Source organism: Bubalus bubalis, chromosome 13 (assembly GCF_019923935.1).
Source record: "Bubalus bubalis isolate 160015118507 breed Murrah chromosome 13, NDDB_SH_1, whole genome shotgun sequence".
Taxonomy (NCBI): domain Eukaryota; kingdom Metazoa; phylum Chordata; class Mammalia; order Artiodactyla; family Bovidae; genus Bubalus; species Bubalus bubalis.
This window is the reverse complement of record NC_059169.1, coordinates 8,245,013-8,271,810: the sequence shown is the minus strand read 5'-3', so window position 1 is coordinate 8,271,810 and position 26,798 is coordinate 8,245,013. Positions and strand designations below refer to the sequence as shown.

Here is a 26,798-nt window from a genome sequence, read left to right as displayed (position 1 = left end):
TTCCAGATGCTCAAACTGGATTTAGAAAAGGCAGAGAAACCAGAGATCAAATTGCCAATATCTGTTGGATCATCGAAAAAGCAAGAGAGTTCCAGAAAAACATCTATTTCTGCTTTATTGACTACACCAAAGCCTTTGACTGTGTGGATCACAACAAACTGGAAAATTCTTCAAGAAATGGGAATACCAGACCACCTTACCTGCCTCTTGAGAAATCTGTATGCAGGTCAAGAAGCAACAGTTAGCACTAGACATGGAACAACAGACTGGTTCCAAATTGGGAAAGGAGTACGTCAAGGCTGTATATTGTCACCATGCTTATTTAACTTATATGCAGAGTACATCATGAGAAACACTGGCCTGGAGGAAGCACAAGCTGGAATCAAGATTGCCGGGAGAAATATAAATAACCTCAGATATGCAGATGACACCACCCTTATGGCAGAAAGCAAAGCAGAACTAAAGAGTGTCTTGATGAACATGAAAGAGGAGAGTGAAACGGTTGGCTTAAAACTCAACATTCAGAAAACTAAGATCATGGCATCTGGTCCAGTCACTTCATGGCAAATGGAAAACAATGGAAACAGTGAGAGACTTTATTTTCTTGGGCTCCAGAATCATTGCAGATGATGACTGCAGCCATGAAATTAAAAGACGCTTGCTCCTTGGAAGAAAAGCTTTGATCAACCTAGACAGCATATTAAAAAGCAGAAACATAACTTTGCCAACAAAGATTCATCTAGTCAAAGCTATGGTTTTTCCAGCAGTCATGTATGGATATGAGAGTCAGACCATAAAGAAAGCTGAGCGCCGAAGAATTGATGCTTTTGAACTGTGGTGCTGGAAAAGACTCTTGAGAGTCCCTTGGACTGCAAGGAGATCCAACCAGTCAATCCTAAGGGAAATCAACCCGAATATTCATTGAAAGGACTGATGCTGAAGCTGAAACTCAATACTTTGGCCACCTGATGTGAAGAACTGACTCATTGGAAAAGACCCTGATGCTGGGAAAAATTGAGGGCAGAAGGAGAAGGGGACAACAGAGGATGAGATGGTTGGATGGCATCACTGACTCTATAGACTTGAGTTTGAGCAAGCTCAAGGAGTTGGTGATAAACAGGGAAGCCTGGTGTGCTGCAGTCCATGGGATCGCAAAGAGTAGGACATGACTGAGAGACTGAACTGAGTACACTGATTACTAGAAAATTTAAAACTCAGTATCCAGGGAACAGCTTTTGTTCCTGATTTTTTTAATAAGAAGAAAGAAGGGAGGGACCATAATTTCATTTGACTTTGGTTGCCAGGCAGCTCTGAGCCCAAGACGACTGACTACCTGTGACCACTGAAAGCCCCTACACAGCTGTCGTATATACCCCTTCTCTTGCCATCGTTTGTAACGATTTTTCCTTTGGTCCTGTTTTTATTCTGGTTGTTTTCACTGTTAATTTATTATATGTACTTGGAAGCCACCTCAGATCTCTTACAACAAGCAGTTTAGGATTATGGGTAGATAACTGTGTATTTAAATACCTGTGCTCTGTCTCTGCAGCTGATTTGGGTAACTCCAGGCGTAGCTAAAATCCCATGGATGGAGGAGCCTGGTAGGCTGCAGTCCATGGGGTCGCTAGAGTCGGACACGAGTGAGCGACTTCACTTTCACTTTTCACTTTCATTCACTGAAGGAAATGGCAGCCCACTCCAGTGTTCTTGCCTGGAGAATCCCAGGGACGGGAAGCCTGGTGGGCTGCCGTCTATGGGGTCACACAGAGTTGGACATGACTGAAGCGACTTAGCAGCAGCAGCAGCACCAGGCGTAGCTAATAACAAGATTCTTGGAGTTTTCTCTCTGTGCAAATCTGTTTGTATTTTGTGATTCACACATTTACAGTATGTTTCATTTTTCTCTGTAGGGTGGGAAAGCAATCGAGTTTTGCATTGCTCGCTGGTGGGCAAGTCTCAGCGATGTCAACATTGACTACACTGTTTCTTTCCATGGCATTGTATGTACTGCTCCACAGTTAAACATTGTAAGTTCACCTTTCCATCATTTTCAAGGTCAGTTATGCATGTTACTGTGAAATAATGTCAATGGTTAGATTTAAATTTTAATGGGGACATTACCTATGTTCAGGAAATAGCAATAGTCTTTTTTTCATGGGTGCTTATAAACTTCATATTTGACACATGTATTTTAGGTTTAAGTATTTTAAAATGCAGTTCATTTTCAGTAAGTTGGAGAAACTAATTTGATAAATATCCTTCGTAGCATGCATCAGAAGGAATCAACCGTTTTGATGTTCAGTCCTCCTTGAAGTATGAAGACCTGGCTCCCTGCATAACTCTGAAGAGCTGGGTCCAAACACTGCGGTATCTTAAATGTTTCAGGGCTACAGTGTTGGGTTTCCAGGGGGTGGTGGGAGGGCCCTCTTCACTCCTTGGAAAGGGTCTTTTTTTTCCTTAAGTCACATGAAGGCTGGAGATGAAAATTCACTGCATGACTTTCCAGCCTAGAAAACTGGACAGGTCTCTGGGGAGACCTTACGTGACATGCGCCTGGAACCCTCGGGGGGCACCTGGCAGGACCCACCCTGTGACGAGGGCAGGACTGTCTGCGTTCAGACCTGTCCTTCAGCCCCATTAAGGATCGTCACGTAGTACCGGGATCTGATTACATTAGGGCTCTTAGTTGGTAGTTGAAAATGTTTTTATCATGAAAAGGGTGTTACATTTTTAATGCTGCAGAGTTTTAACTTTGTGTGTTGCTGTGGTTTGGTCAATAAAGAATTATGTAAGTTAATGATTTAAGTGTTATAAAATACACTGGGAAGGACAGTGTCCAGGAATGCTCATTTATCAGTTACTGTGATTTGCCGTAGTTTTCACTGCTTATAGTTTTTTCTCATTGAAATGAACCTTTGACTCTTATGCAATTGTCTGATTACAGCCCACTGAGTGCAAAAACAAAACCTTTAGGATCGAGAGATGTTTTGCCAAATAATCGTCAACTTTATGAGATGATCCTGACTTACAACTTTCATCAAGTAAGTGTTTGTGTGATCAGGTATACCCTTGCAACAAATTTCTGTGTTTTTATAAACCATAAAAACGGGAAGGACAGTGTGTTCAATGGGGGTGTGTGTGTATACATGCATATATATGAAATAGAATCAAATAAATAACACTGGCTAATTTAGAATTATTCTTTGGGAAATTATGATATATAATGATGTAAGCACCATTCAGATCTGAAGTCACAAATTCTTACTTAGTGGCGACCTGACCTTTGAGTCTTAGTTTTTGTCATCACTGACATCTGTCCTTCGATACCTGTCCTCTGGTTCAGTGTTTGTTGAAACCAGCTGCCTTCTGATTAGGGAACTGGGCCTCTTTGCTCTCTGCGTTGACACAGTGAGATGTCAGAATGGCTCCTTGGTTGAATGGGTGGTAAAGGTAGTTGAGATGAGCATAAATGTCAGATCGAAGTTTATGGAGAATCAGTAAGATTTTAGTAAAACTCTTATTGAAGCATAATATGAGCTATCGCTGGGGAGATGTTTGATACTGGTGGATTGTCTAATTTCAACCTTATAAATATATTTGTTTCATTAAAAACCAATGAATTAAGCGTCCTAAAGAATATATATTGCTTTATAAATGAATGCAGTTACCTAGGTTTGTGTTTTTTAAACCTTGTAAAGGAGAAATACGTTTTATTAGTCCCTAAATACCGAGTGTTCTGCATTTTTAAGATTGGTTACCTCAATAAAATGTTTTTAATACTTTTAATGTAAGTTTCATCGATAACAGTATTACAGATCTGTGTTAGAAATCATATAAACCATTTCAAGTAATCATTCTTTTTTTTTTAACAGCCCAAAAGCGGGGAAGTGACCCCTAGCTGCCCGCTGCTCTGTGAGTTATTGTACGAGTCAGAATTCGACAGTCAGCTCTGGATCATATTTGACCAGAACAAGAGACAGATGGGCTCTGGCGACGCATATCCTCATCAGGTAGGAAGTGCGCAGTGATTTTTAGAATTCACAGAAGCCGTTTCCTGAGCCAGTGACCCCCGGATTCTTGCTCTGGTGACGTCCCTGCTTTGTGATGCCGTGTTCAGTGCTTGACACGAGGCTGGCAGCGCCTCTTCTGCTGCAGCTGCACAGCCGCACCTTCGGGCTCCATCTGGCTTTGGGTCAAGAGGGGCCCAGAAGGACACTCACGGACACCGGCTGGCAGAGCCTTTTATTATTCTCCTTCCGACCCTGTGCTCACTGCCATCTGAATGCTGAGAGCAAACCATCAGGATATGTGAGCACCGAAAAGTGGTCCCAGGTCTGAACTGGATCGAGAGCACGATGACAGGGCCAGGTGTCCTCAGGTTATTAGAACTCTGAGATGCGTTCCTTGTCGGTGGGCTGAGTGCTGATCACTGGCTGTCCGCCAGGCGCTGTGCCTGGCACTGTCATTTGGAAGGAAAACAATCTCTTAATCCTAGGATTTATAGGAATTTTATCCCTGATTGAAATATCATGACCAAGAAATTACATATTTCCTGTAACATTAATAATTCAATGCTAAATAGTAAAAATAACCTATGTAGGGTTTTCAGTCGTGTAAGGAATGGATTCCATTCTCATCAAAGCGAGGCCAGGCCCGTGTCCCTACTGCAGATGGGATGTCACTGCGGCCGCTCCTGTGGTTGCTGTAGTCTCAGAACCTGTTGCTACGGAGAGGACGGTGTTCCAGCCTCTTGAGCAGCTTGACTGGATGGAGCACAGTGCTGAGTAGATTCATATTCCTTCACGTCCACGGGCTCCCGTCTCTGCTGTCTGCAGTAAGCGGGGTGGCGTGTTGGATATAATCCAAAGGTTACCATCGTGTGTGTGAAAACAAGCGTCTGTGTCTGTCTTCGATACTACACAGCACCTCAGTTTTGCTCATTCTCGTGTTGTTTTATACGTGCCTATGAAGACCCACGAACAGGGAGGACATTGCCTTTATGAGTGGAGACGGAGTCAGCTGAGAGCGTAGGAGTAGCCTGTTGTTGCAGGAGGTACAGGGCTCCGGAGCCAGAGCCGCCTTCAGCTCCCCGACTCTCTGCTCTGCACGCGACCTTGGCCAGGTCTCGTGATGGCTCTGAGCCTCACCCTTGCTCACCCGCACAGTCGGGATGTTGTGCGCGTGTAAACGTGTGCGTCGTAACTTGCCCTGTACGTCACACACTGAGCGCCGTGTAAGGGGGCGTTCCTACTGTCTGTCCCCTTAGGTTGTGACTTTTGTTCACGTGGCTCAACTTGACTCTTCCCAAATACTTTTCTTTTTCAGTATTCCTTGAAACTGGAGAAAGGAGATTACACAATTCGACTGCAGATCCGTCACGAGCAAATCAGTGATCTGGAACGTCTGAAAGATCTCCCATTCATTGTTTCTCATAGGTTGTCTAATACCTTGAGCTTAGATATCCATGAGAATCATAGCCTTGCACTTCTAGGAAAGAAGAAATCAAGTAACTTGACGTTACCCCCCAAATACAACCAGCCGTTCTTTGTCACTTCCTTACCCGATGACAAGTAAGTGATAACATGACTTGCTTTCAGTGTCTGTCTGATTCTCTGTGGTCTTTTAAGCGCTAGTTTATTGCCTGAGGCTATACTTACACTGTGTTGTCATGCCCCTTTAGAGATAAGTTATTTCTCCCTTTGGCTTTTGAAATCTTAGCTAAGGGAATCATTTCAGGATGCAGTTGTTGTGATGTTTTTCCCCCTAATTATCCTTGTGAAACTTTCTCTTTTGTTCCTTTTCTCCTCTTTTGAATCTTCTAATTAGAATACCTAAAGGGGCCGGACCTGGGTGCTACCTCGCAGGATCCTTAACGTTGTCAAAGACTGAACTTGGAAAGAAAGCTGTAAGTAGTTTTTTTGTTTCTTTTGTTTTTTTTTTTTTTAATTGAAATTGCCTGTTCTAAAATTTCCTTTTCTTTAAAAATGGAAATTAATTCCATATTACAGTAAAAGAGATCTCTCCGGAAAATGAAATTTAATAGTTTTTTCCCCAAGTTACTAGTAAAGGTTAATTAATGTTTGGTTGTATTTTTATATATTTAGTATTCTTTTTTCCCAAGTCTAAGTTCTTGGGCCTTGAGCCTGTCCTGTCTTGCACTGTTACTGTACTTGAACTTCCCATGAAATACATAGATCCAGATCAAACTTGTCTTAAGTGAATGGGATGTTTAAAATTAGAGAATTTATTGAGTTTTAAGAATGTAGTAGTGTGGATACAGGGAAAAAATCATATCTTCTTGGGTGACTTCTAAAAACCAGTCAGAACAATTATTGCTAATAAGCAGTAATTTTCACTTGCACAGATCTTTCTCTTATTGGAATTTTGTGTAATTGTAGAGATAACTGCAAGATTCTTCTTTTGGTGTTGTAGTTTCAAAATTGCGCCTCATGTTAAAAACATATCTGGTTGTTATATTTTAGAGGTAAATGTTGGGTTTGATGGTATCTGTTTTGCTTTTCATCTGTTTTCATTACAGATTTATTGTAAGAACAGTGTTTATTATATAGGTATATCTCCTTTTGTCATAAAGTCATTTCATCTCCACGCCAATAAAAGTTGTCGTTCTTAGAATTTTATATTTCTCTTCAGCTTTAGTTCTTACAAAGTAAATCTACTACTTAATTCTGGAATTTATGAGTGCTGTTATCAAAATGGATAGATCTCCAACATCTCAACAAGTATGCTCGTTCGTTTCTTAACCACTGTTGAACCAAAGATGGTTTATTTGCTAACAGAGAAGTGTCATCAGTTAGGACTTTTGTCCTTAGAAGTCGTTTTCCCTAACATTTCTTGAGTCTTATTTCAGTTCATACTATTTGCTTATGTGTACTTTAGTATAAGTTACAGACATTCAGTGTAATGTGCAGTGAATCAGTAGTTACTGGAATTCATAGATGCACTAATTTTGAGAAGTCCTAGTAGTCTTTTTTAGGGAGATTTCATTTTCCGGTAAGAGAAACATTGCTGCCTCTGCTCTGGGGCCTCACCAGCGAGGCTTCTCATCCAGACAACTCTTCTGAAGCGTCCGCTGCCTGTGATGAGAAAGGCAGAAGAGTATTGTGATCGTGGAAGTTCGCTTTTAGCCACTCAGAGCTCTGCTTCCTGACTGTATTCTTGAAGAGGCCATTGTGAAATTAAATTATAAGCAGATGGGATTGACTGTAGTTATTACTTACCAGGGTAGATTTTCTTGAGGAAACCTAAAGCCATAGAGTTAATTGTCATTCGCAGCACATTGTTTATTTCATCTGACCTCAGTCTGGGGCTGCGCTTCTTACGCTTTGGGCGGTGGCGAAGGTAACTGTGGTCCGTGTTGCTCCTCCCTGACGCTCCCAGTCACCTCAAATGATGCTCTTCTAGCGCCTGGACGTGTGTGCTTGCTGTGATGTCCTTGAAAATCCAGCTCTGAACCGTCAGCTAACTTTTAACGTCTTCAAAACTGTTCTGATAACTGATGGGATTTTGCTCTACAAATTGTTGCAATACATTGACCCTTAGGAATAACATTTTTGAGTGCACTTTTACTCCCAAAAAAAACAATTCAAGTGGCGGGATTGCTTTCTTTAAAAGCCTGCCATTTTGGTGACAGACCTGACCCTTGTAAGTTGTGTGACACATCCAGGTAGAACGGAGGCTGGAAGAGAATTAGGCAGAGCTGGTGCCACCATCCTGTGTAGATTTTGCATGTTTTCTTACAGAATGTCCTTCTAACTCCCAGGGGCAGTCTGCAGCAAAACGACAAGGAAAATTTAAAAAGGTACTGATTGTCAGCTCTTTAAAAGATGTCTTAAAGCCTTATTTGCATATTAGTTAAACTTCTTTTTCTGTCTCTATTATCTTTTTAAAAAAAATCTCTCCCTTAGTTTCCTTTCTTTAAGTTCTGCAGTATAATGCTTTTAGCTTATCAGTGTTGACATACTGCTCTCTGAAATGTTTTTTCCTGCCATAAATTTCTTGAAGACCCCTGGTTTATTTGTGTATAGAGAAAACTCTAATACTATTCATTTCGTACTCTACCTATGACCAAGGAATAATACTTGAACTTTTGAATTTCTAAAATCATATAGAGAGATGAATGTGTTGGTTTTTTTTTTTAGCTATTATATGACAAAGTTATTTTTAAAGTCTAAAGACATTTCTTAAGTGGGATGATTTGATTAATAAAATATTATTAAAATATTTAGTGAAGTGTATTTCCTGCCCTTGCGTCTTCTTAGTTCTAGAAAGGCAGAGACAAAAAGAGCAGCGGACGTAGCAGGAACAGGAGTTAAGAACTGTTGGCCCCAAATTAAAACTTACACTGAGCACGAGCAGAGCTTAAGACCATGACTAGTAAGTGACCTGACCCGCTCCCCTGCTGCTTTTTAAGACAGTCTTTGACTGGCTGCTGGAGCGAAATTTAACTTGAAAAACTCTTCTTCAAGTCTACTTTAGAGAAGAGGTTACATGTTCACTAAGCTCTTTGGTGAGGACCTGCTGACATCATGCATTGTTGTAGAGATGTATGGTTCAGGCAGTAAGTACTGCAGGGTGAGAGTTAGTGCTTTGAGATAGAAACAAAAGATAATGCTGTTTCTAGTGATCTAGAAAATTCACAGTGATCTGAAAATGGGGATCACCATTTTATAAAATATCAATTGTCTTTATTAAAATGACTTCTGAAATTCTGTATTACTATGTAACGGTAAAGACTTTGTTCAAACGAAATGCACCACAGGGGGATAAAGGAATGTGGTCTTCTCTGAAGACCACATTCCTCAGCTGAGCATCTTGACCCATTTGAAGGCCATGCAGATTCATCCAGTGGAACTTAACCAGCATTAAAACAAAAACAGAATGAAACAAAGTGTCAGTTCATCAGACTCACAAAACTGTAATTTCATTTTGTGTGTAGCTGATCTTTGATTCATTTTGAAAACATCCTGAAAGCCACTGCTTCAGAGAATGAGGGCAGGCCTTCTCTGCCTACTCAAAAGACGGTGCAGGTCTCAAAGGCAGGGCGGGTGTTTTCTTCCCGTTGTGTAGTCTGGTTGGGTCTTTTGGGAGTTTTGGTGAATTTTGTTAGTATTAGATTACTTGAGATAAGAAACTATCATATGAATAGAAACCTTATTCCTGTGGTTAGGAAGCTTCTAGAGCTGATAGTTGGAGTCACCGCCTCCATTTCTCCCACGTCTTCAGTGCAAGTGCATGGGACGCTCTTATTTTAAAAATAATCATTTTTATAGTTTTCTAATCGCATTACAATGATAAAATTATATATATATTATATAATTATGTAATATAAATGTATATAAATTGTAATTTCATATTATATATTTTATATAAATATATAGTTTCTATTTTAATTATATATTATAAAATTTTATATATATATAATTTATCACCTGAACAAAATACCAACTTTTTGTACATAATGTTCAGTGGATTTGTCCTCTGGGTCTCAGTGACTTTTGATTTGAAAATGTATGCTACCCATTTTTAAGTTCATTGTAATGTGAAAGAATATAGTTAACATCATAAATAGCACTCAAATATGATATTAATTTTTAAAATAGCTATTTTACTTTGTGTGAAGATATTAAAATTTTGAATTTATATTTTTTAAATAATTTAAGAGATAAAGGTATTATGTTTTGAACCAGAATTTAAATGGTGGTGTGTTTTATTGTCCAAAGAATAGTTACTGATTTGGCAGATAGGTTTGATTTTCTAACTGTTGATAAATTCAAACACTGCTGAAATTCTTTGTGAATAGCTGGAGTGATTTTTTTTCTTAAAAAAAAACGCTTACTATTAAGTGTCTGCTGTAGAGAAACTTCTAGCATTGCTGCTCTGAATAGTCTTTTTTGACTGTCTTTTTAAATCATAATCAAGATTTCTTTTGATTTAATGGTATAAAATTATTTCTGTTAAATTGACCCTATACTAAGCCCTTTAGAAGTTGAGTTGTAAAAATATGTTTTGACAAAAAGAACAGATGACCATGATAAAATAAATGAAAAATAACTTCTTTTTTTTGGTTGGGGATTAAAACTGCCATGTCCATAATATTTAATAATAAAAAGTAGTGCTTGTCTTGAACTTTTGTTATGGGACAGTGTTAACATTTATAATTACTGATTTGTTATATATTTAATGTATATAATGCTGATTACATAATCAAGATCCTTCATCATTAACTTCCCCCGTCTCTTGCATTTTCAGTGTAGTTTATGGTTGCTATTATATATGGTTTTTCTCTATCTATATATAGATCTTTGTTAGAGTTCATTGTTAATCATCAGTTCTGTTGAATGGATTGTTCATTTTAAATTCAACTGTTTTCTCTCTTTATTGAAACATCTTAGCCAGCCTTACCTGTGGGCCTCAGAGGAGGCGTTGCCTCAGCAGCGAGGCTTCCTCCTGAAGTTTGTCCCGCTCCCTGCTCGGGCGAGGAGGCGGGGTCCCCAGGGGCCGCACATTCGGTCAGGGGGAGTGCTGGTTGCCCAGTGCCCTCCCCTGGGCAAGTCCAGCACCGCACAGGAGCGTGACTCCAAGGGAGTAGGGCAGAGGTTGGAGTCACTTCCCCCTCGAAGTCTTAGGTGTGCGGCCTCTGCTACACAGATGACACCAAGTGTCTGTCCCTGTAAGAACCTGGTGACGGATCATCGACTCCAGGGTGCCAGCACTTCTGACTTGGCTCCAGCGCAGGCCAGCGCCCACCCAGGACAGTGAACCTGGAGGGGCGAGCAGGGTGGTGGCAGGGACCCTCTCCTCTCCCCGGGCTCACATGTCTCTGGAGCCCTTTGCCCACGGGCTCTGGCCCCCTGACCTCAGAGGTTGCGTGGCGCCAAAATGGCCAAGAGTGGATATCTTTGATTGCTCCCTATCCGTGGGTTTCTGTGCTTTGAGTGAGTCCTCCTGAAACAGCAGTTGTTATTTTATTAGCACTGCTACACAGTAGCTCCCGTGCTTCCTATTACGGTACCCCCAGGAAAAGTTTAATTGTGGAAGCTGTCAGAATGGACGTATTTTATGTAGCATTCACACCTCAAAAGCCTGTTTTAGGAAACATGAAGCCAGTACTGTTCTGTGGCTCAACCCGTACAGAGTTTTTTCCTGAAATTATGTGATAGGGGCCTTAAAAACGTCAGAAGTGCCACTTGTTTCAATTGTAGCAGCTCTGTTAATGAAAACACATATAAGATTTTAGCTTAGCACCGCTTTTACTATAAACCTGAAGATAGAATTTTAGAAGTTGTCTTCATAATGATGTAATTAGGGCCACCTAGTTATTGGGTCAAAAACAGCAAGTGTAACATGGGATGTCATTGCCCAGACACCACGTTAACTTTTCTCAAGAGTAGATGTACACATTGATGAAATAGATGCAGATCGAGGTAGTTACACGGGCTCTCGTCAAAGCAGAACTTCTCAGAACTATCTCTACCTGTTTACTTCCCCTTCTCTTCTCGACTCCCTCTCAGTCGGCCTTTACTGCCAACCCCCTGCCCGCCTCCCCTGCAGCCACTCCCCCGTCAGTGCCCATGGCCACTGTGCAGCCAGGTTGACAGTTCCCTCTTCCGTCCGATGCCACCTCTCAGCTGTCCCAAGCCGGCCCCTCTCGGTCTCACACCAGCTTTGCTCAGGGGCTTCCGTGGCCTCAGACGGTCCCCCCGTGATGGAGCACTGTGGCCCACGCCAGGGCCGACCCTCTTCCCTCTCTCCACCCCTGCTGGTCTCGTCCAGCCCCTCGTCTTAAGCACCCCAGCAGACACCATCAGCCCTGCACTCACGGGGCATCCCCGGTCTGTTCATTTCTTCGCTCAGCCATTCTTCCTTTCCAAGCTGTGTCAGGAAACCGGGCTTCTTGCCAACTTGTTCCGCTCTCTCTCCACTTTTGCCCTCTGTCATCCAGTCTCCAAATATCGTATCAAAGAGTTCTTAAGCGCCAACCAGAATGGTTCATCCATCCAGGATCCAGTGTTAGTCAGCTAAGAGCACAGATCTTTGATCATGCCACTGCCTTGCGCCCGGCTCCTCCTGTTGGGCTCAGAATAACCCCCGTCCTCTCTAACCGTGTCCTGTCAGCTCGGCTCCCTGTGCCACCGCCCGAATCTCAGCAGCTCGCCCTGCGCTTGCCGCCCCCCGCTGAAGTTTCTGCCCGTGCTCGTCTTGTCCCTGCAACCCCGCCTCATTTCTGTTCTTTAGGTTCGTTGCAGTTCTCTCATTTAGGTCACTGAGGCTCCGTGAGCTCAGACATCAGCTCCTTAGACTGTCTCTGTTAACAACTTTGTCTACACAGGCTCCCCACCAGCCCCCCTTACCCAGCTGTCACACCGTGCCCTCACCCTGGTCTGTTCTCTTGATACTCTGTGTCGTTACCCAAGTTGTTTATTTACTCACCCGTTACCCCATTTGTTGGCTGTCTTCCCGCAGCGCTGAAGGCCCTTGTCTGCTTTGTTTTAGAGCAATTACCTTGCACGTCTTGGGGTCTCAGTTGAATAAAGAAAGAAATTTCTCTTTAAATTTACTTAGAAAAGAGGATCTTTCCTTTTTTCAATTCTAATTAATTTCCCTTCTCAAATAAAATGTGATTGCTCAGCACTTTTTTGTAGTTAATCTTTCACAGAAAACCAAGAATACCAAATACACATACATGGGGAAAAATTTGTCCTTATTTCCTTTGTTTTAAAGGAGATAGTAGAAGCATCATCTCTCTAAAGTTTGGGAGAAAATTACTTTGATCACAGATTGGAACTTGAGATGCATTGTGGCCCTTAGAATCCGAAGTGCAATGTAGTACCGCTCAGGTGCAGCCCATGTTAACGTGCTATTCAACTAGTGAAGATTTCTAAGTAAGCAAAATAATTATGCGTGTTAATTTAAGACTCTCTCCACAGGATGTAATCCCTGTTCATTACTACCTGATATCTCCACCAACAAAGACTAAGAACGGCAGCAAGGACAAGGAAAAAGACTCGGAAAAAGAGAAAGATTTAAAAGAAGAGTTTACTGAAGCATTACGAGATCTTAAAATTCAGTGGATGACAAAGTAAGTTCTAAATGGCTTTGAATCTTCCAAGTGTTTACTTCTCTTTTCCCAGCTGCAACAGCCCTTAGTATATATGCAAAGATGTATTCAGAAATGTCAACAGTGAATAGGATTGTGGGTGCTTTTAAATTTTTCCTGTAATTCTGTTTATTTTTGAATTCCCCTTTGTAATGAGAGTTTTTATTTTAATCCTATCCTCATTTGCTCTTGGAAGGGAACTTTATTGGAAGGTGCAAAGAAAACCTGTCACTGTTTGCCCACTCTGCGGAGATCATCAGTGTCCCGTTGTTATTTGTCTCTGTGTTTATACACGTAGCAGGTGGGCGGATCCTGGTTTTCCAGTTACTATTTGGTTATGAGCAAATTTAAAACCACCTTTTCAAGCATCTGGAAATGATCCTGGGAACATGCAGACAATGGAGGAACAGCAGTTGCTGAGGCCAAGTCCTGGGTGAATTTGGTTGAGACACAGGGGCTCCCTCCTGCTCAGCCCCTGCTTTTGAAGCGGAGGGTCTGCCCGGCGGGGCACCGCTGAGACCCCGAGGCCCTGCCCACGCTGGGAAGCAGTGACATCACACCCAGTGTGGCAAACCCCGACCTCAGCTGCTGTTCCTCCCACCATATAATCAGCAAGAATATAGTTTACTCAGCTTCCCTAGCTGGGAACATGCAACATTTGTCTCTGTACTCATTCAAGACTTCAGATTTTTCAAGAAAGTGTAAATTTTCCTACTTTGTAGATCTTAGACCTTTCTAGATCTTTTCATCTTAACTCTTTTTGAAATTTTTCCACTTCCTTTTAATAAATTGAGTTGTAGCTGGTCTGTAGGAAAGCTGTTGATGCTTATTTTTGTCCAGCCATCTAACTGAACTCATAATTGAAATAATTTTCAGTTTTATTCTTTTGGTTTTCTAGAGACATGGATTTATACTACCTGCAAATCTTTGTCAATAATTATATTTCAGATTGATGCACTAGGTTATTGACTGGAGCTTCAAAACAGTATTAAATAGGAGTGACAGATCTTTTTCTTTCTAAAAGAACTAAATAATGACTGTTTCTTTCTTTCTTATTTCCATAGGCTGGATTCTAGTGACATTTATAATGAATTGAAGGAAACGTACCCTAATTACCTTCCTTTGTACGTTGCACGACTTCATCAGTTGGATGCTGAAAAGGTTGGGCATGCTTATTTTTTACTATGAGTGTATTACTTTGCTTGCAGTATTACATAATTTTGCATTTGAAATAAAGATCCAGTCCTGATCATCTCTTCCTGGTGACTGAAAACATGTTTCCTCAACCTTGAATGATCTGTTGAGCTATTTTCATAAAGCTCTGGACTTGGCCATTACTATATCATTTGGTTGAACGAATATTCTTGGCTGGTCTGGTTCGGTCAACGGGAGGAAGAGGAGATTGCTCTGTTGGCCTTGACCTGAAAACAGCTGGAAGCAGAAGGCAGTGGTCCTGGCCTCCTGGAAGCCTGAGCAGCTGCAGCAGAAGCAGAGTGATCCTCCTGTGTGTTTAACGATTGTCCTAGATCCCAGCTGTCTTGACTGGACCGGCTCCCGCTGGGAGCCATGGCTGTAGATGGTGCTTATAGCCCTGATCAGCTCAGAGTCCTGAAGGGTTGAGCGTGAGCCAGAAGGTACCGATGGGAGCAGATTCCTGGGGCCGCCACACTGCAGTCCTCAAAGTGAGACTCATCAGCTAGTGCTTTTCTTACTCCTGTTGGCATGTGGTGTGCAACCAGGGTAACATAGCCAATCACATTTCTTAAGTCGTGATAAGATACCCGGGAAAAGGGTTGCCTTGGAGAAAACAGTTTATGTCTCTATGAGCTTGGTCTCTGGCTGAGTCTTACTGTGCAGTGCCGGCAGGGAGTGTAGGGGCAGGTGTTTCCCCGTCTGCGCTCAGGTTCTCTAGAGGTGCCGGCGGTCATGAAGGTCAGTCCGGGAGGTGGCGCCCGGCCCTGGCCTGCCAGCCCGCCTGCTCCTGCACCACCGCGCTTGTCACTCCTCACAGCCCGGCTGCTCACAGATACTTCCTTTTTCTTATTTCTTCTTTTCTTTCCTCCTCAGGAACGAATGAAAAGACTGAATGAAATTGTTGAAGCTGCAAATGCTGTAATTTCTCATATAGATCAAACAGCCCTAGCAGTTTATATTGCGATGAAGACTGACCCCAGGCCTGATGCAGCTATTATAAAAAAGTACCTAACCAGTAAATACTCTTTCTTGCATCTCATTTCTTAGTTACTTTTTTTGGTTATTGAAAATATCCTCCTTTTCTGGTATTTGTTTATATCCTTATCGTTGAGAGTTATCAGGTTGGGGACACTCCATCCTTGAATATTTGGTGGTCGTTTTCTCTAGTAGTTTAAGAGAAAGCGCAGTCATGGGCTGTCTCCAGCATCAGGTGCCGTCGTGTGGAGAGACTAGGGTGACTGTCATCATGCAGTCCAGCCATTTGGGGCTTTGTGTGAACTGCACATACGGAGAAGCACATAGCAGCCTACAAAACTAACTTTTCAACCTTTTATTGACCAATAATAGCATGACACACTCCAAATTCAGCTTGTAATGCTTAATAATATGAAAAGAAAATTAGCTTAAAACTATTATCTAGCAACCTCAGTTTTATGAAACTGGGTTGACAGAAATACTTGAGAAGGGGGATTATAGTTTAGCCGTAATAAACCCTAGTGTGATATGTAAAACAAGGGAAGCCAGATTTGTGCGTTTATTAGTTTCCTTCCATGTGAGAGTGTTTGCACGTGCTGCTGTGACGGTCCACCCTTCGTGAGCTCCTGCCTTCATCTCCTGATGGATCGTCCAGAGTCACTTCTGTCGCCTGGGTTTGTTTCCAACCCCAGGGTCCTTAACTGACAAGGGTAGAAAGTCCCACCTTCTCTTAGAGTTGCTATAAACTAATAAACAGGAACTGTGCAGACTGCCTGAAAGGACAGTCATTTCCTTTCGAGATTCTGCCTGCTGCAGTCAGGATTTTTTTTTAAATACAAAATGCTTGATGGTAAACTGCTGGAACTCTTGGCATTACATCATTCATACTGCTGATAAAGGTCTTACGAATCTTACAAGCAGCAGTTTTCAAGCAGAATAAAATGTTTGCAAAATAAGCGGTTGGCCATTGTCAGCATCCTTCCACGGAGCCTTCTTGAAACATCGCTGTGTTCTTGTTACTAATTATAGTGGAATTGACTTATATCTCAATACAAAATGTTTTGGGTGTCTAAAAAAATTAATAATAGTGGACAGTGTAGCTGCCAGTTATGTACAAGGGATTCCTAGGAGCATTAATTTCTCATTTCCATGCAAAGCTGCTTTTTCACTTAAGTAACTTGTGTCAACAATTGTAAGACAGCCATTTTGTAATCTTAAAAATTCTAATTTTTTTAGGTGATCTAATACTAAGTTTTAATTACATTTAAACTACAATTTATTCTGGCCACTAAAGTGTCTGATTGAAGTTGCTTCCTCAAATGTATCTATTGCCACCTTTATCAGTCCCTAACTAAATTTGATTCAGAGATGTTTATTGAGCAAACACTGCTTAGGACACCCTTGAGAGGAATGTTAAAAAAAAAAAAGAAGAACCAGACAGTCTCTGCTCTTAGAAAATGTACTGTCTAATACGGAAGATGAAATGGTGAGATAGAATGTGACTGAGAGAAGAAGTATTTTAAATTGTGAAGGCTTATGGGAAGGAGAGCTGACTTATTTTATTTTCGAGAAGGGAAAAACCTAATGGAATGATAGCTATTTAATCTGAGCAGGTCAGTTATCGGAAGAGGGGAGGAAAAGAATATTCCAGATATATGGAATCTGAACTGTTGGATCAGAAAATGTAGAAATAGCAGGGCGTCTTACAGGTGACCTAATCCAGGCCCGGCTTGTCCGGCACAGCCTCCCCCCAGCCTGGCCTCCACCCTCTGCGTCCTCCAGCCCTTCTTGGGGCAGCAGGCACAGTCGGTCAGGATGCCATGGGTGACCAGATGTCCAGACCTCGCCATGCCTGCTCCTTCTTGCTCCATGGCCCTGCTTCTTCACAGAGTGGGCGCCGTGCCTGTACCTGACTCCTGGAGTTACTGTGAGCACAAGTGAAATACTCCTGAGATGTTCCAGATGCTGCCTGGCATCTACAAGGTTGGGGGTGAGGGGACCCCATTAAATAAAAAGCTGCATAGTTGCCCCAAGCCCATCCGTCCTTCTGTTCTCAAGTCCAGAGTGACCAAGCACGTCAGGTCCCTGGCAACGTCTCCATGAAAAGAGTAAGAGTGGGCTCTTTTAAAACTTTGAAACTCTTTGCTGATAAACTCTTAAGCATCTTTTCAGCATAATTTCATCTGCATTGCAAATGTATCAAGGTGGGTAGCTTAGGTTGCAGGTTACTGCGTTGTTGGGGGTTTTTTCCCTTCTCGTTTTAGTTGTCTATTGTACTGATTACTGTTGACTTGGTAGTCCCTGTGGATTTCATATGGGGCGCGTTTCACTCTGCATCCTTCAGATTCCCTCCTTATCATTAGACAGCTTGTCCGTCCTGTGTTTGAGTGCCTTCTGGTCGTCATCTCAGCACTTTAGTCCTTGTTTGCACACAAGTTGGACAGGGTGCCTCAAGTAAGCAAGCTTTCTGAAGCGCACGCTGTTCCCCAGAGTGTAGGCTGTTACTGCATTTCATTCAGCAACGGTTTATTGAGTGTTCCGTGCCAGGCATTATTCTGGGCACTTGGAATACATCCAAAAACAGAGACGCCTGCCTGGAAAGCAGGGGACCTCGGGAATGGGAGCAGCAGTGGCAGGACCAACCGCAGGGCTGAGTCCTGGCCCTGCCACTTCTGGCTGGGGCCTTGAACAGATCGCCTAATCGCTTTGTGCCTCAGTTTCCTCCTGTGGAAAATGGGGGGCCATTGGTGGTCGCTTACTCACAGAATTATTCTGAGTATAGATGAGTTAATACGTTAGAATACTGAAAACACTTGCTGGCACATGCAGAGTAAGCGTTGCATTTCTGCGCATGTACAGAAGTTCACAACTACAGAAATATGTAATAAGTGATATTCACGAGAAGCCTAAACACTTAGAAGATGCTGTTCTAAGACTTCTGTAGCCAACAGAATGTAGAACCCAGCACTCTCCCCTCTGTTGCCTATGGCATGCTGCTTCAACCAAGCACAGCGACCCCACTCATGTAATCTGTGCGTGTGAATACATGGCTTATGTTGTCACACCAGCAAACTATCCAGGGCTGTACGATATTTCTGTGTTGTAAAGCTCAGGCAAAAGGTGCATGAGTTTAATCTCAGAAGAGGCTGTGTTCTTAATGCTGTGTTACTGACCTGTGGACTGTTCTGGGCTTGGTGTGCAGTGACATGGACAAGCAGAAGTCGACGCTGGTAGATGCGCTCTGCCGGAAAGGCTGCGCCCTGGCTGACCACCTTCTGCAGGCCCAGGATCAAGATGGTGCCGTGTCGAGCGACTCGGAGGGGCGAGAGGAGGAAGGAGAGAGCACGCTGGACTCTCTGATGGAGACCTTCTGGGAGACGACCAAATGGACCGATCTTTTTGACAATAAGGTACCCTTTCTGCTTTTTGTTTGGGCCCAGCCCTTGAGGATGTGTCCCAGGCCTCTCTTGGGCCCGGCAGGCTGACCAGAGAGGACAGAGTACATGGATGGAAGCTGAGCTGGGCTCTGAAGAAGCCACGGTCCTAGCGAGGTGTCCCCCTGGCTTCCCAGCTTTGAAGACCACTTGACCGTTGTTCTGTCTGTGTGCATGGTCGCCATGGCCACGCTAGTTTGGAAAGAGTTGGAGAGAGTATATGGAGCTGGAGGCTCGGGTCACGCTGTTTACGTAGGAGCCCAAACAGAGGCACCTGGGAGCTGTCTTCTGCCTCCCACACCTGTCCACATGCTCACTTGTCAGGGTTGGAGGTGAGGGTATTCTGGTTAGTTCCGGTGTTTGTTATTTCCCTCCAGGCTCTAACTGCTGAGTAGATACCACCTCGATTTATAGCTGACCAGTTTTTAAAACCTAGTTTTAGAAAAAGTAACCTGGATGAGCTTTTTGGATTTTCATTATAGAAGCATTTTTTTTTTTTTTAACTTTACAAAATTGTATTAGTTTTGCCAAATATCAAAATGAATCCGCCATAGGTATACATGGGTTCCCCATCCTGAACCCTCCTCCCTCCTCCCTCCCTGTACCATCCCTCTTCTGGCACTCAGCCATAATTCTTAGGGTAGAGATTATGTAACTGCAGGAGCGGTCCAGCCTTTCTCTTTCCTGGACATAAAGGAAATGAAGTCAGTGGAATACTTCTTACCCAGCACAGACTCTTGGGTGTGTTGTTTATTTTTGTTTGTTTGTTTTAAGCAGACAGATGCTTATTTTCAAGAAAGCTATGGTAATTAGTAGTGACGACCTCTGGATGGAAGTAGGAGGAAATTCTTCCTGTCCACCAGGGTTTTCCACCTGAGGACAGAAGTGTGGTTAGAGAAGGAACGCAGTTACGTTCTGGAGACTGAAGGAGTCAGCCCCAGAGGTTAAGAAATTTAGATATGAAATCAGCGCCTGGAGCTTGAGCCAGGCCTGCCCCTGCAGCGCTGACTGTGCGGGCCGAGGCGGGTGGCTGGCTTCTGATGTGGCTGTGGGCTCCCGCGGGCCCTCAGGAGTGAGTGTGAGAGCCCGGATGGTCATCAGCAGTGCTCACCGGTACTGCAGCAGTTGCCACGTGTCTGCCGTGTGCCAGGCGCGGCACTTGCTGCTGGGAAAAGACGAGTAAGAACCTGGCTAAACCCTTGTGCATCACGGTAAAAGTGTTACGGTAATTCCCTTTTTGCCATAGTGCTTCTGTCATTCAGGGCCGCTTCTGCATTTTATTACCTATCCGTTTACTGTGTTTGTAGCAACGGTTGTTGAACCTTTTGCTTGACTCTAGAGTACAGATAAATGTGAGTGGGGTTCCTTTCTTTGAGGACATTCTCCACATTCTCAAAGTAGAGACTATTGCATATAAACCCCTTTCATGGATTACAGCCTTGTGCTGAAGGGGCTTGTGTCATTGAATGAAGCCATCAGCCATGCCGTGCAGGGCCACCCAAGATGGATGGGTCATTGTGAAGGGTCTTGACAAAACATGGTCTACTGAGGCAGGAAAAAATAAATGGTTACAAGTAACTGCTAATGATTTATCGTAATAGCTTTCTTCCCCCAATTATCTGTTCTTTGCAATACTCAGGTCTTTTAAAGACACCAATTGTTCTTTTAAAAAGTTTCAAAAATTGGCTTGATGTGATATGTTCATTTGAAAAATTACACTTCTGTTAATGCTTCAATTCTTTCATTATTAAAGCAATAGCCTAAACTGTAAACTATTTTGTAGTTTACAAAATACAAGCTGTATCTTGTTTTATATCCTAGGTTTTGACATTTGCATACAAACATGCATTAGTGAATAAAATGTATGGGAGAGGCCTTAAATTTGCAACCAAACTTGTAGAAGAAAAACCAACAAAAGAAAACTGGAAAAATTGTATTCAAGTAAGTGACTTGTATTCAGTACTTAAATCAGCGGTGTGGAGTGTCATTTCAGTGTCGTCAGTGACAAGATAGTTAGAAAGCCTCGTGGTAGTGACGGTAACTCCAGCTTCATCATGACTTTTAATTATTAGTCTAATTCACGTGATGGGAAATACACTATAAATGCATGAAAGACAGTAAGCTGTTTACTTTTTCTTTCTTTTTTTTTTTTTTTTAACATTTTTCACTCCTGTCCAGAAAACCTATATTTAGCCTCTAGTGTTTTCAACACAGGCATAATGTGTTGCAGATATTGTGTAGTTAGAAGATAGGTTTCCTTTATGAAGGAAACAAATAATTCTCTTTAAATACATGTTGGCTCAGAGCCAAAATGGTTGAGCTTTTAGAGTCTGTTTGATTTGCTTTGTCATTTAAAAGGATAGGCCATTTTTTATTTTACCATGTGTTATATGCAAGCAAGTTCTGTGCTTGAGCTTTCTGCACAAGTTAAATGTCAAGTGTAAAAACTTAGTGAATTCTGAAATTGTTTCAGCCTGGTCTTGTCTTTGAACAAACATGATTATGCCAAAAAGGTAGATGACAGTTGAGAACTGGTCACGCGAAAGGCGGCTAGGGGCCTGGTCTTCATATTTCAGGTGGCAGTAAAAACTCACCTGTGGCCATTTTTGGTAGTTAAACTAGAGCTTATCTTTACTCTTCGACCTCTTCTGTGTATCTTTACCAAGTCAGTTCAGATTATAAAACATTTGAAATTTTTGTTTTATCAAAAAATGTTTTTATTACTTTGGGAATCTTGATTGCTGTGTGGGCTGTTCTTGAGTTGCCGTGATTGAGGGCTCCTCTTTGGTTGCACTGAGCAGGCTTCTCATCGTGGTGGCGTCTCTTGTCGCAGAGCAGGGGCTCCAGGGCACACAGGCCTCAGCAGTTGCAGTTCCCGGGCTCTAGGGCACAGGCTCGGTGGTTGTGGCGCGCATCAGCTTAGCTGCTGCGAGGCGGGTGGGATCCTCTCAGATCAGGAATCCGTCCCGCATCTCCCGCATTGGCAGGTGGATTGTGTACCTCTGAGCCACCAGGGAAGCCCTGTAAGATCTCAGTTCACATGTTCAGGTCTTAGAGGAGGTGGAGGGAGCTCTTCCTGGAACCAGCTAATAGTGTCGTCCCATCACGGACTCTATGAACCAAGCGCTTGTGCTTGCGAAGCCAGCCGTCCACCCAGACTCGCTCAGCAGGCCACGTTGCACACCTTGTCTCCGTCTGCTCGCCGGCTGTCTGTTCTCCACACAGCAGCTGGAAAGGACAGCTTCATACCCTCGGGCTGAAGCTCCGTCACATTCAGAGTACTACCCACACCCCTGTGGCCTGTGAGGCCCATTCAGAGTACTGCCCACACCCCCGTGGCCTGTGAGGCCCATTCAGAGTACTGCCCACACCCCCGTGGCCTGTGAGGCCCATTCAGAGTACTACCCACACCCCCGTGGCCTGTGAGGCCCATTCAGAGTACTACCCACACCCCCGTGGCCTGTGAGGCCCATTCAGAGTACTACCCACACCCCCGTGGCCTGTGAGGCCCATTCAGAGTACTACCCACACCCCCGTGGCCTGTGAGGCCCATTCAGAGTACTGCCCACACCCCCGTGGCCTGTGAGGCCCATTCAGAGTACTACCCACACCCCCGTGGCCTGTGAGGCCCATTCAGAGTACTACCCACACCCCCGTGGCCTGTGAGGCCCAGGGGGTCCTGCTGCTGCGCTCTCCCCGGCTGCAGCTCACCCGTGTCTCACGTCTCGTTCTCATGTCGCTCACGTCCGCCCTCTGCTTCCCCTGTCTGTGTGACTGACACCCACCCCCTCCCAATCTGTATTAACAGCAAATTTTATTTTTACTATATACCGGATATATTCTTAATTATTTACTTATTTATTCATCTGTTCAATAGCTTTTTACTTTCCTGAACAGAACATAATTTTCTTGCAAGTGGGAAGTGACTTTGCTGAATGCTTTTTCCTAACACCTAGAGCAGGGAAGCTAGGGTGGGAAGGAAGAAAGGAGCAGGTCAAGTCATGTTGATGGGGAAGAAGACGGGAGGGAAGCAGGAAAGTCTCCCTGGATGGTGATAATCACCAGGGAGGTTGGTTGGTGGGCTTCCCTTGTAGCTCAGTTGGTAAAGAATCCACCTGCAATGCAGGAGACCGGGTTCTATTCCTGGGTCAGGAAGATCCCCTGGAGAAGGGATAGGCTACCCACTCCAGTATTCTTGGGCTTCCCTAGTGGCTCAGACGGTAAAGAATCCACCTGCAATGTGAGAGACCTGGGTTCGATCCCTGGGTTGCGAAGATCCCCTGGAGAAGGGAAAGGCTGCCCACTCCAGTATTCTGGCCTGGAGAAGTCCATGGACTGTATAGTCCATGGGGTTGCAAAGAGTTGGAGATGACTGAGAAACTTTCACTTTCAGGTTGGTTGGTAGGAAAGTTGGTAGACTAGTTGGTCATGAAGAACACTGGTTGGTAGGAAGGAAGGTTGGTGGGTGGGTTGATGGTGGGTTGGATGGAAGGAAAGTTCTACCTGCTACTTCTTTATTATTGCTACATATTTAACATGGAATTTACCCTAAATACCGAGCTTGGAACATCTATTTTTTAATAGTATTTTTCTATGTTTTATTATTTTCATGTTTTATTACAGCTGATGAAGCTGCTTGGATGGACCCATTGTGCGTCTTTTACTGAAAACTGGCTCCCCATCATGTATCCTCCTGATTATTGTGTATTCTAAGACAGGAACCAAGACTTTACATTTTAAAAAAGAAGGTTTTATAGTGAATGGATATAAAAACAAATCTGTGGCATTTTTAGTCTAATGCATGTTTTCATCCGCTATCAAATACTGATTATTAAAATGATGTGTATTTATCAGAGAATTTGCTGGCGTGTGGCTTAATACATGTAAATCTAGACCTCTGACATCATGGTGTTTTCTTAATGCCTCACATTGCTGGCAGCGGGCTGTGCCCTGGGTGCCAGCACCAAGGACTTTCAGTTGGGTTGCAGCTCTTACATGCATGAGAGGATTTGAACAGTAACTTTTAACTGCAAACCTGTAAAATTCTATTTTTTATTTTATAAATGAACAGGGTTTTAACATGGTTGACTTAATTTTTTTGAATGGTATGAAGGCCTTAAAAAAGCTACACTAAGCGTAGCTAAATTATTTATTGGACTAAAAAGTAACAGAACTTCATTTCCAGATTTTTTTTCTTTTTTTTTGGCAAACGTTTACATTCAATTAAGGGGAAAAAATAAAACCGGCACAAATAAATGCGTGGCAAATGCTGGAGCATAACTGCTTCAATCACTCTTCATCTTGGAGTTATTTCAGGCCAATCATTCTTAATATCTCTTGATGTGCAGAGCATCAGAATGAACTAATAATACATGTATAAGTGCCAGACAGCTTAAATCTGTATCAGGTATTGTAAAGATACCCATATGGTTTGTTTATTACAGTTGAAATAATGTAAACAACGTGAATAAATGTGCAAAACCAAGATTGCAGCACACCATATGCACTCTGATACCTTAATTTTTTTTATAAATAATAAAGGTGAATATTGAAGCTTCTTAAAGTTGGTCTTAATTTTTCATGAATAAAATTTGGGGTTAGAACAGAAATAATATATTAAACCTACAGATAAAAAATTCAATATGAAGTAATTTAATTTATACTGTTTATTATAGGCTTGCAATTATTTGAGTATATTTCCGCATCTTTTATGTGATTAACTTGTGTATGTTTAATTTTATTATTTTTATCTTTCTGGCTACTATCCTCCTTTCATCTTTCTTCTGTAAAATAAACACACGTAGACAATATTAAGAGGCCTGTACTCACTTATAGCAAATACCTGTGTATGCGTGCATGCGTGTGTATGTATGTATATGGCTTCTAAATCTTCTTTCCTTAGAATTCACTACTGTAAAAGGCCTACCAGAGATCTGGTCTTATTAATCATTCATAACTATTTTTGAGTAATTGACTCCTGTATCTGATGAAATCATCAGACCCTTGATGAAAAAGTGCAAATATGCATGCAGACATTTTGTGGTTTCTGAGCCGTCTTTGTTCATCTAAAGTCCGTCCATGAACAGCCACATTCGTGTTCTCTCACACACGTACTTACCTAAACATACGGGCCCCCACATATACAGGTTCAATCCAGTCAGAAAGTTGAGACGTTCAGGAGGGGTAGGGTGGCTCCCCAAGGTCGTGCTGCTGGCTGACTACTAATTAGAGAAGGTGTTGTACAAGTTTTTCATTTCCGAAAGAACTTCCTGCCGCACAGAGCCTCAGGCTCAGCCATGGGTAAGTGCCCGGGTTTTCCGTGAGGATGCGTTCAGCCCCGCGACATGTGTGGCTGACGTCCAGGAATATGACAGCTTTCAGAGCCCCTCTGGGCATCTCATTTCCCTTTAAGCTTTTGAATTAGTCCCAGCAGTTGTCCGTCATCTCAGGCAGCCACAGAATTTATATAGTTGCTTGTAATTATCTCAACAAACACCCCCAGGAAAAGGCTTCTAGGTCCATGAGAGAGCGGAGTCCTGTCCAGGACAGCCTTGCACGTGGTGGTTTCTGGGAAATGACTGAGTTTTGAAAAAGTTGCTTCTGAGAATTTTTGTCTGTTTTATCTTAACCTGATGGAGGAGAGAATTTTCAGATGTGCTCTTTCACTGACAACATTTCATTGAAATCACACCTTTTTTTTTTTTTTTTTTTTTTTTCAAGAACATGACTTTAGTGTCCAATTTTAATGTAATTTTAAGATTAGAAACTTCCTAGTAACAGATTTTGAAGTACTACCTTCTGAATTGTGTCAGGATATAGTGAATCCTTCAAATACGTTTTTATGTAAAATCACCATTGTTACAGTTCCCTGATTTCTCACTTTATTATTCAGGTTTTGGTCTTTTTGTTGTATTTTTTAACGTGGAAGGAAAAATTAAGCCTGTGGAGAGTTTTGGATACACTCTTTAAAGAAAGTGTGGAATTCTGAGTGCAGTGAGCCTCCGGGCCCTCACGGCAGGCCAGGCCCACAGGAGCCTGGTCCTCTGGTGCCGTCAAGGTCCTGATGTAGTGCGAGGCAGTCAGTGGGGTGCCAGTCTGCAGAGAGAGCTGGTGATTGGCAGTGCTTCTTAATAGAATGTATGATACAGCATGAATGTATTTATGATAACACCATAAAATTCATACACAGATGAATTTTTTTTTTTGTAATATGAGTCACGTCTGGCTCTCTTGTACCAAGGACTTTTGTATCCAAATACTTCTTTCAATGAGATATACGTCTTTCTCAGATAACTTTAAGCTCGCTGTGGAAGTTAGAGATAGGTCCACAGGCTGGCAGAATCTGCTGTGAAGTGTTTATCCCAGGAAGACCAGTCCCTCAGTTCTACCCACGGGTAGTGACACGAAGCTGCCTTGTTGGCCCCTCTTTCTACTGAGATCACTCGGTGCCTCCATGCTGACAGCCAGACCCAAATGCATCCTGGGAGAAGGCACCCTTAGCAAAACTGTTACATTTCTATGAGATTGATACCTGAGGAAAAGTGATAACCTTAAAAATTTTTATTTAAGTTCAGTTATACACATACATACATTCTTTCTTTACACTCTTTTCCATTATGGTTATCACAGGAAAATAGGGATTTTTTTGTTTGTTTTGTTTTTATCATGCCACATGGCTTATTGAGATCTTAGACCCTACCACGGATGAAATCCACACCCTCATCAGTGAAAGGGCAGAATTCTAACCACCAGACCACCAGGGAATTCCCAAAATGGTAGTTTAATGGTGTGTACATTTATTTTTTATACATACTTCAAAAAAAAAATGACTTAAAAAAGACGGAATTACTAAATTAATTTGGAAAATGTACATCAACCTCAAAAAATGCTTTACAAGTTAACACATGATAAGTCTCATAAATACAGTATTCAGTGGAGAAGCATATCATAAAAGAATATACACAGTTAGATTTCATCTATATAAAGTTCAGAAACAGAGAAACAGTCTTTAGTGATAACCATGATTATGACCGAAATTTTGTTAAGGATAACTTATCTCCTGAGGAGATAAATTGTTT

General features: G+C 42.5%; 1 protein-coding gene across 3 annotated transcripts in view; it reads left to right on the top strand.

The window, feature by feature from the left end:
- The window catches only part of TPP2 (tripeptidyl peptidase 2), a 58,983-nt gene extending 34,700 nt beyond the window's left edge, over positions 1-24,283 (top strand). Inside the window, exons 18-30 of one of the 3 annotated variants that reach the window (XM_006042240.4) lie at positions 1,911-2,027; positions 2,267-2,367; positions 2,945-3,041; positions 3,873-4,010; positions 5,326-5,570; positions 5,827-5,905; positions 7,781-7,819; positions 12,948-13,099; positions 14,182-14,278; positions 15,185-15,315; positions 18,489-18,696; positions 20,542-20,661; positions 23,344-24,283. In XM_006042240.4, coding sequence (XP_006042302.2) covers positions 1,911-2,027; positions 2,267-2,367; positions 2,945-3,041; positions 3,873-4,010; positions 5,326-5,570; positions 5,827-5,905; positions 7,781-7,819; positions 12,948-13,099; positions 14,182-14,278; positions 15,185-15,315; positions 18,489-18,696; positions 20,542-20,661; positions 23,344-23,433 — 1,614 coding nt within the window. In that variant the 3' untranslated portion in view covers positions 23,434-24,283. Of the gene's footprint in view, positions 1-1,910; positions 2,028-2,266; positions 2,368-2,944; positions 3,042-3,872; positions 4,011-5,325; positions 5,571-5,826; positions 5,906-7,780; positions 7,820-12,947; positions 13,100-14,181; positions 14,279-15,184; positions 15,327-18,488; positions 18,697-20,541; positions 20,662-23,343 lie in introns of those variants that run through there. The other 2 variants (XM_006042241.4, XM_025262603.3) reach the window with 2 other exon arrangements.
- The last annotated feature ends 2,515 nt before the right edge of the window (positions 24,284-26,798 follow it).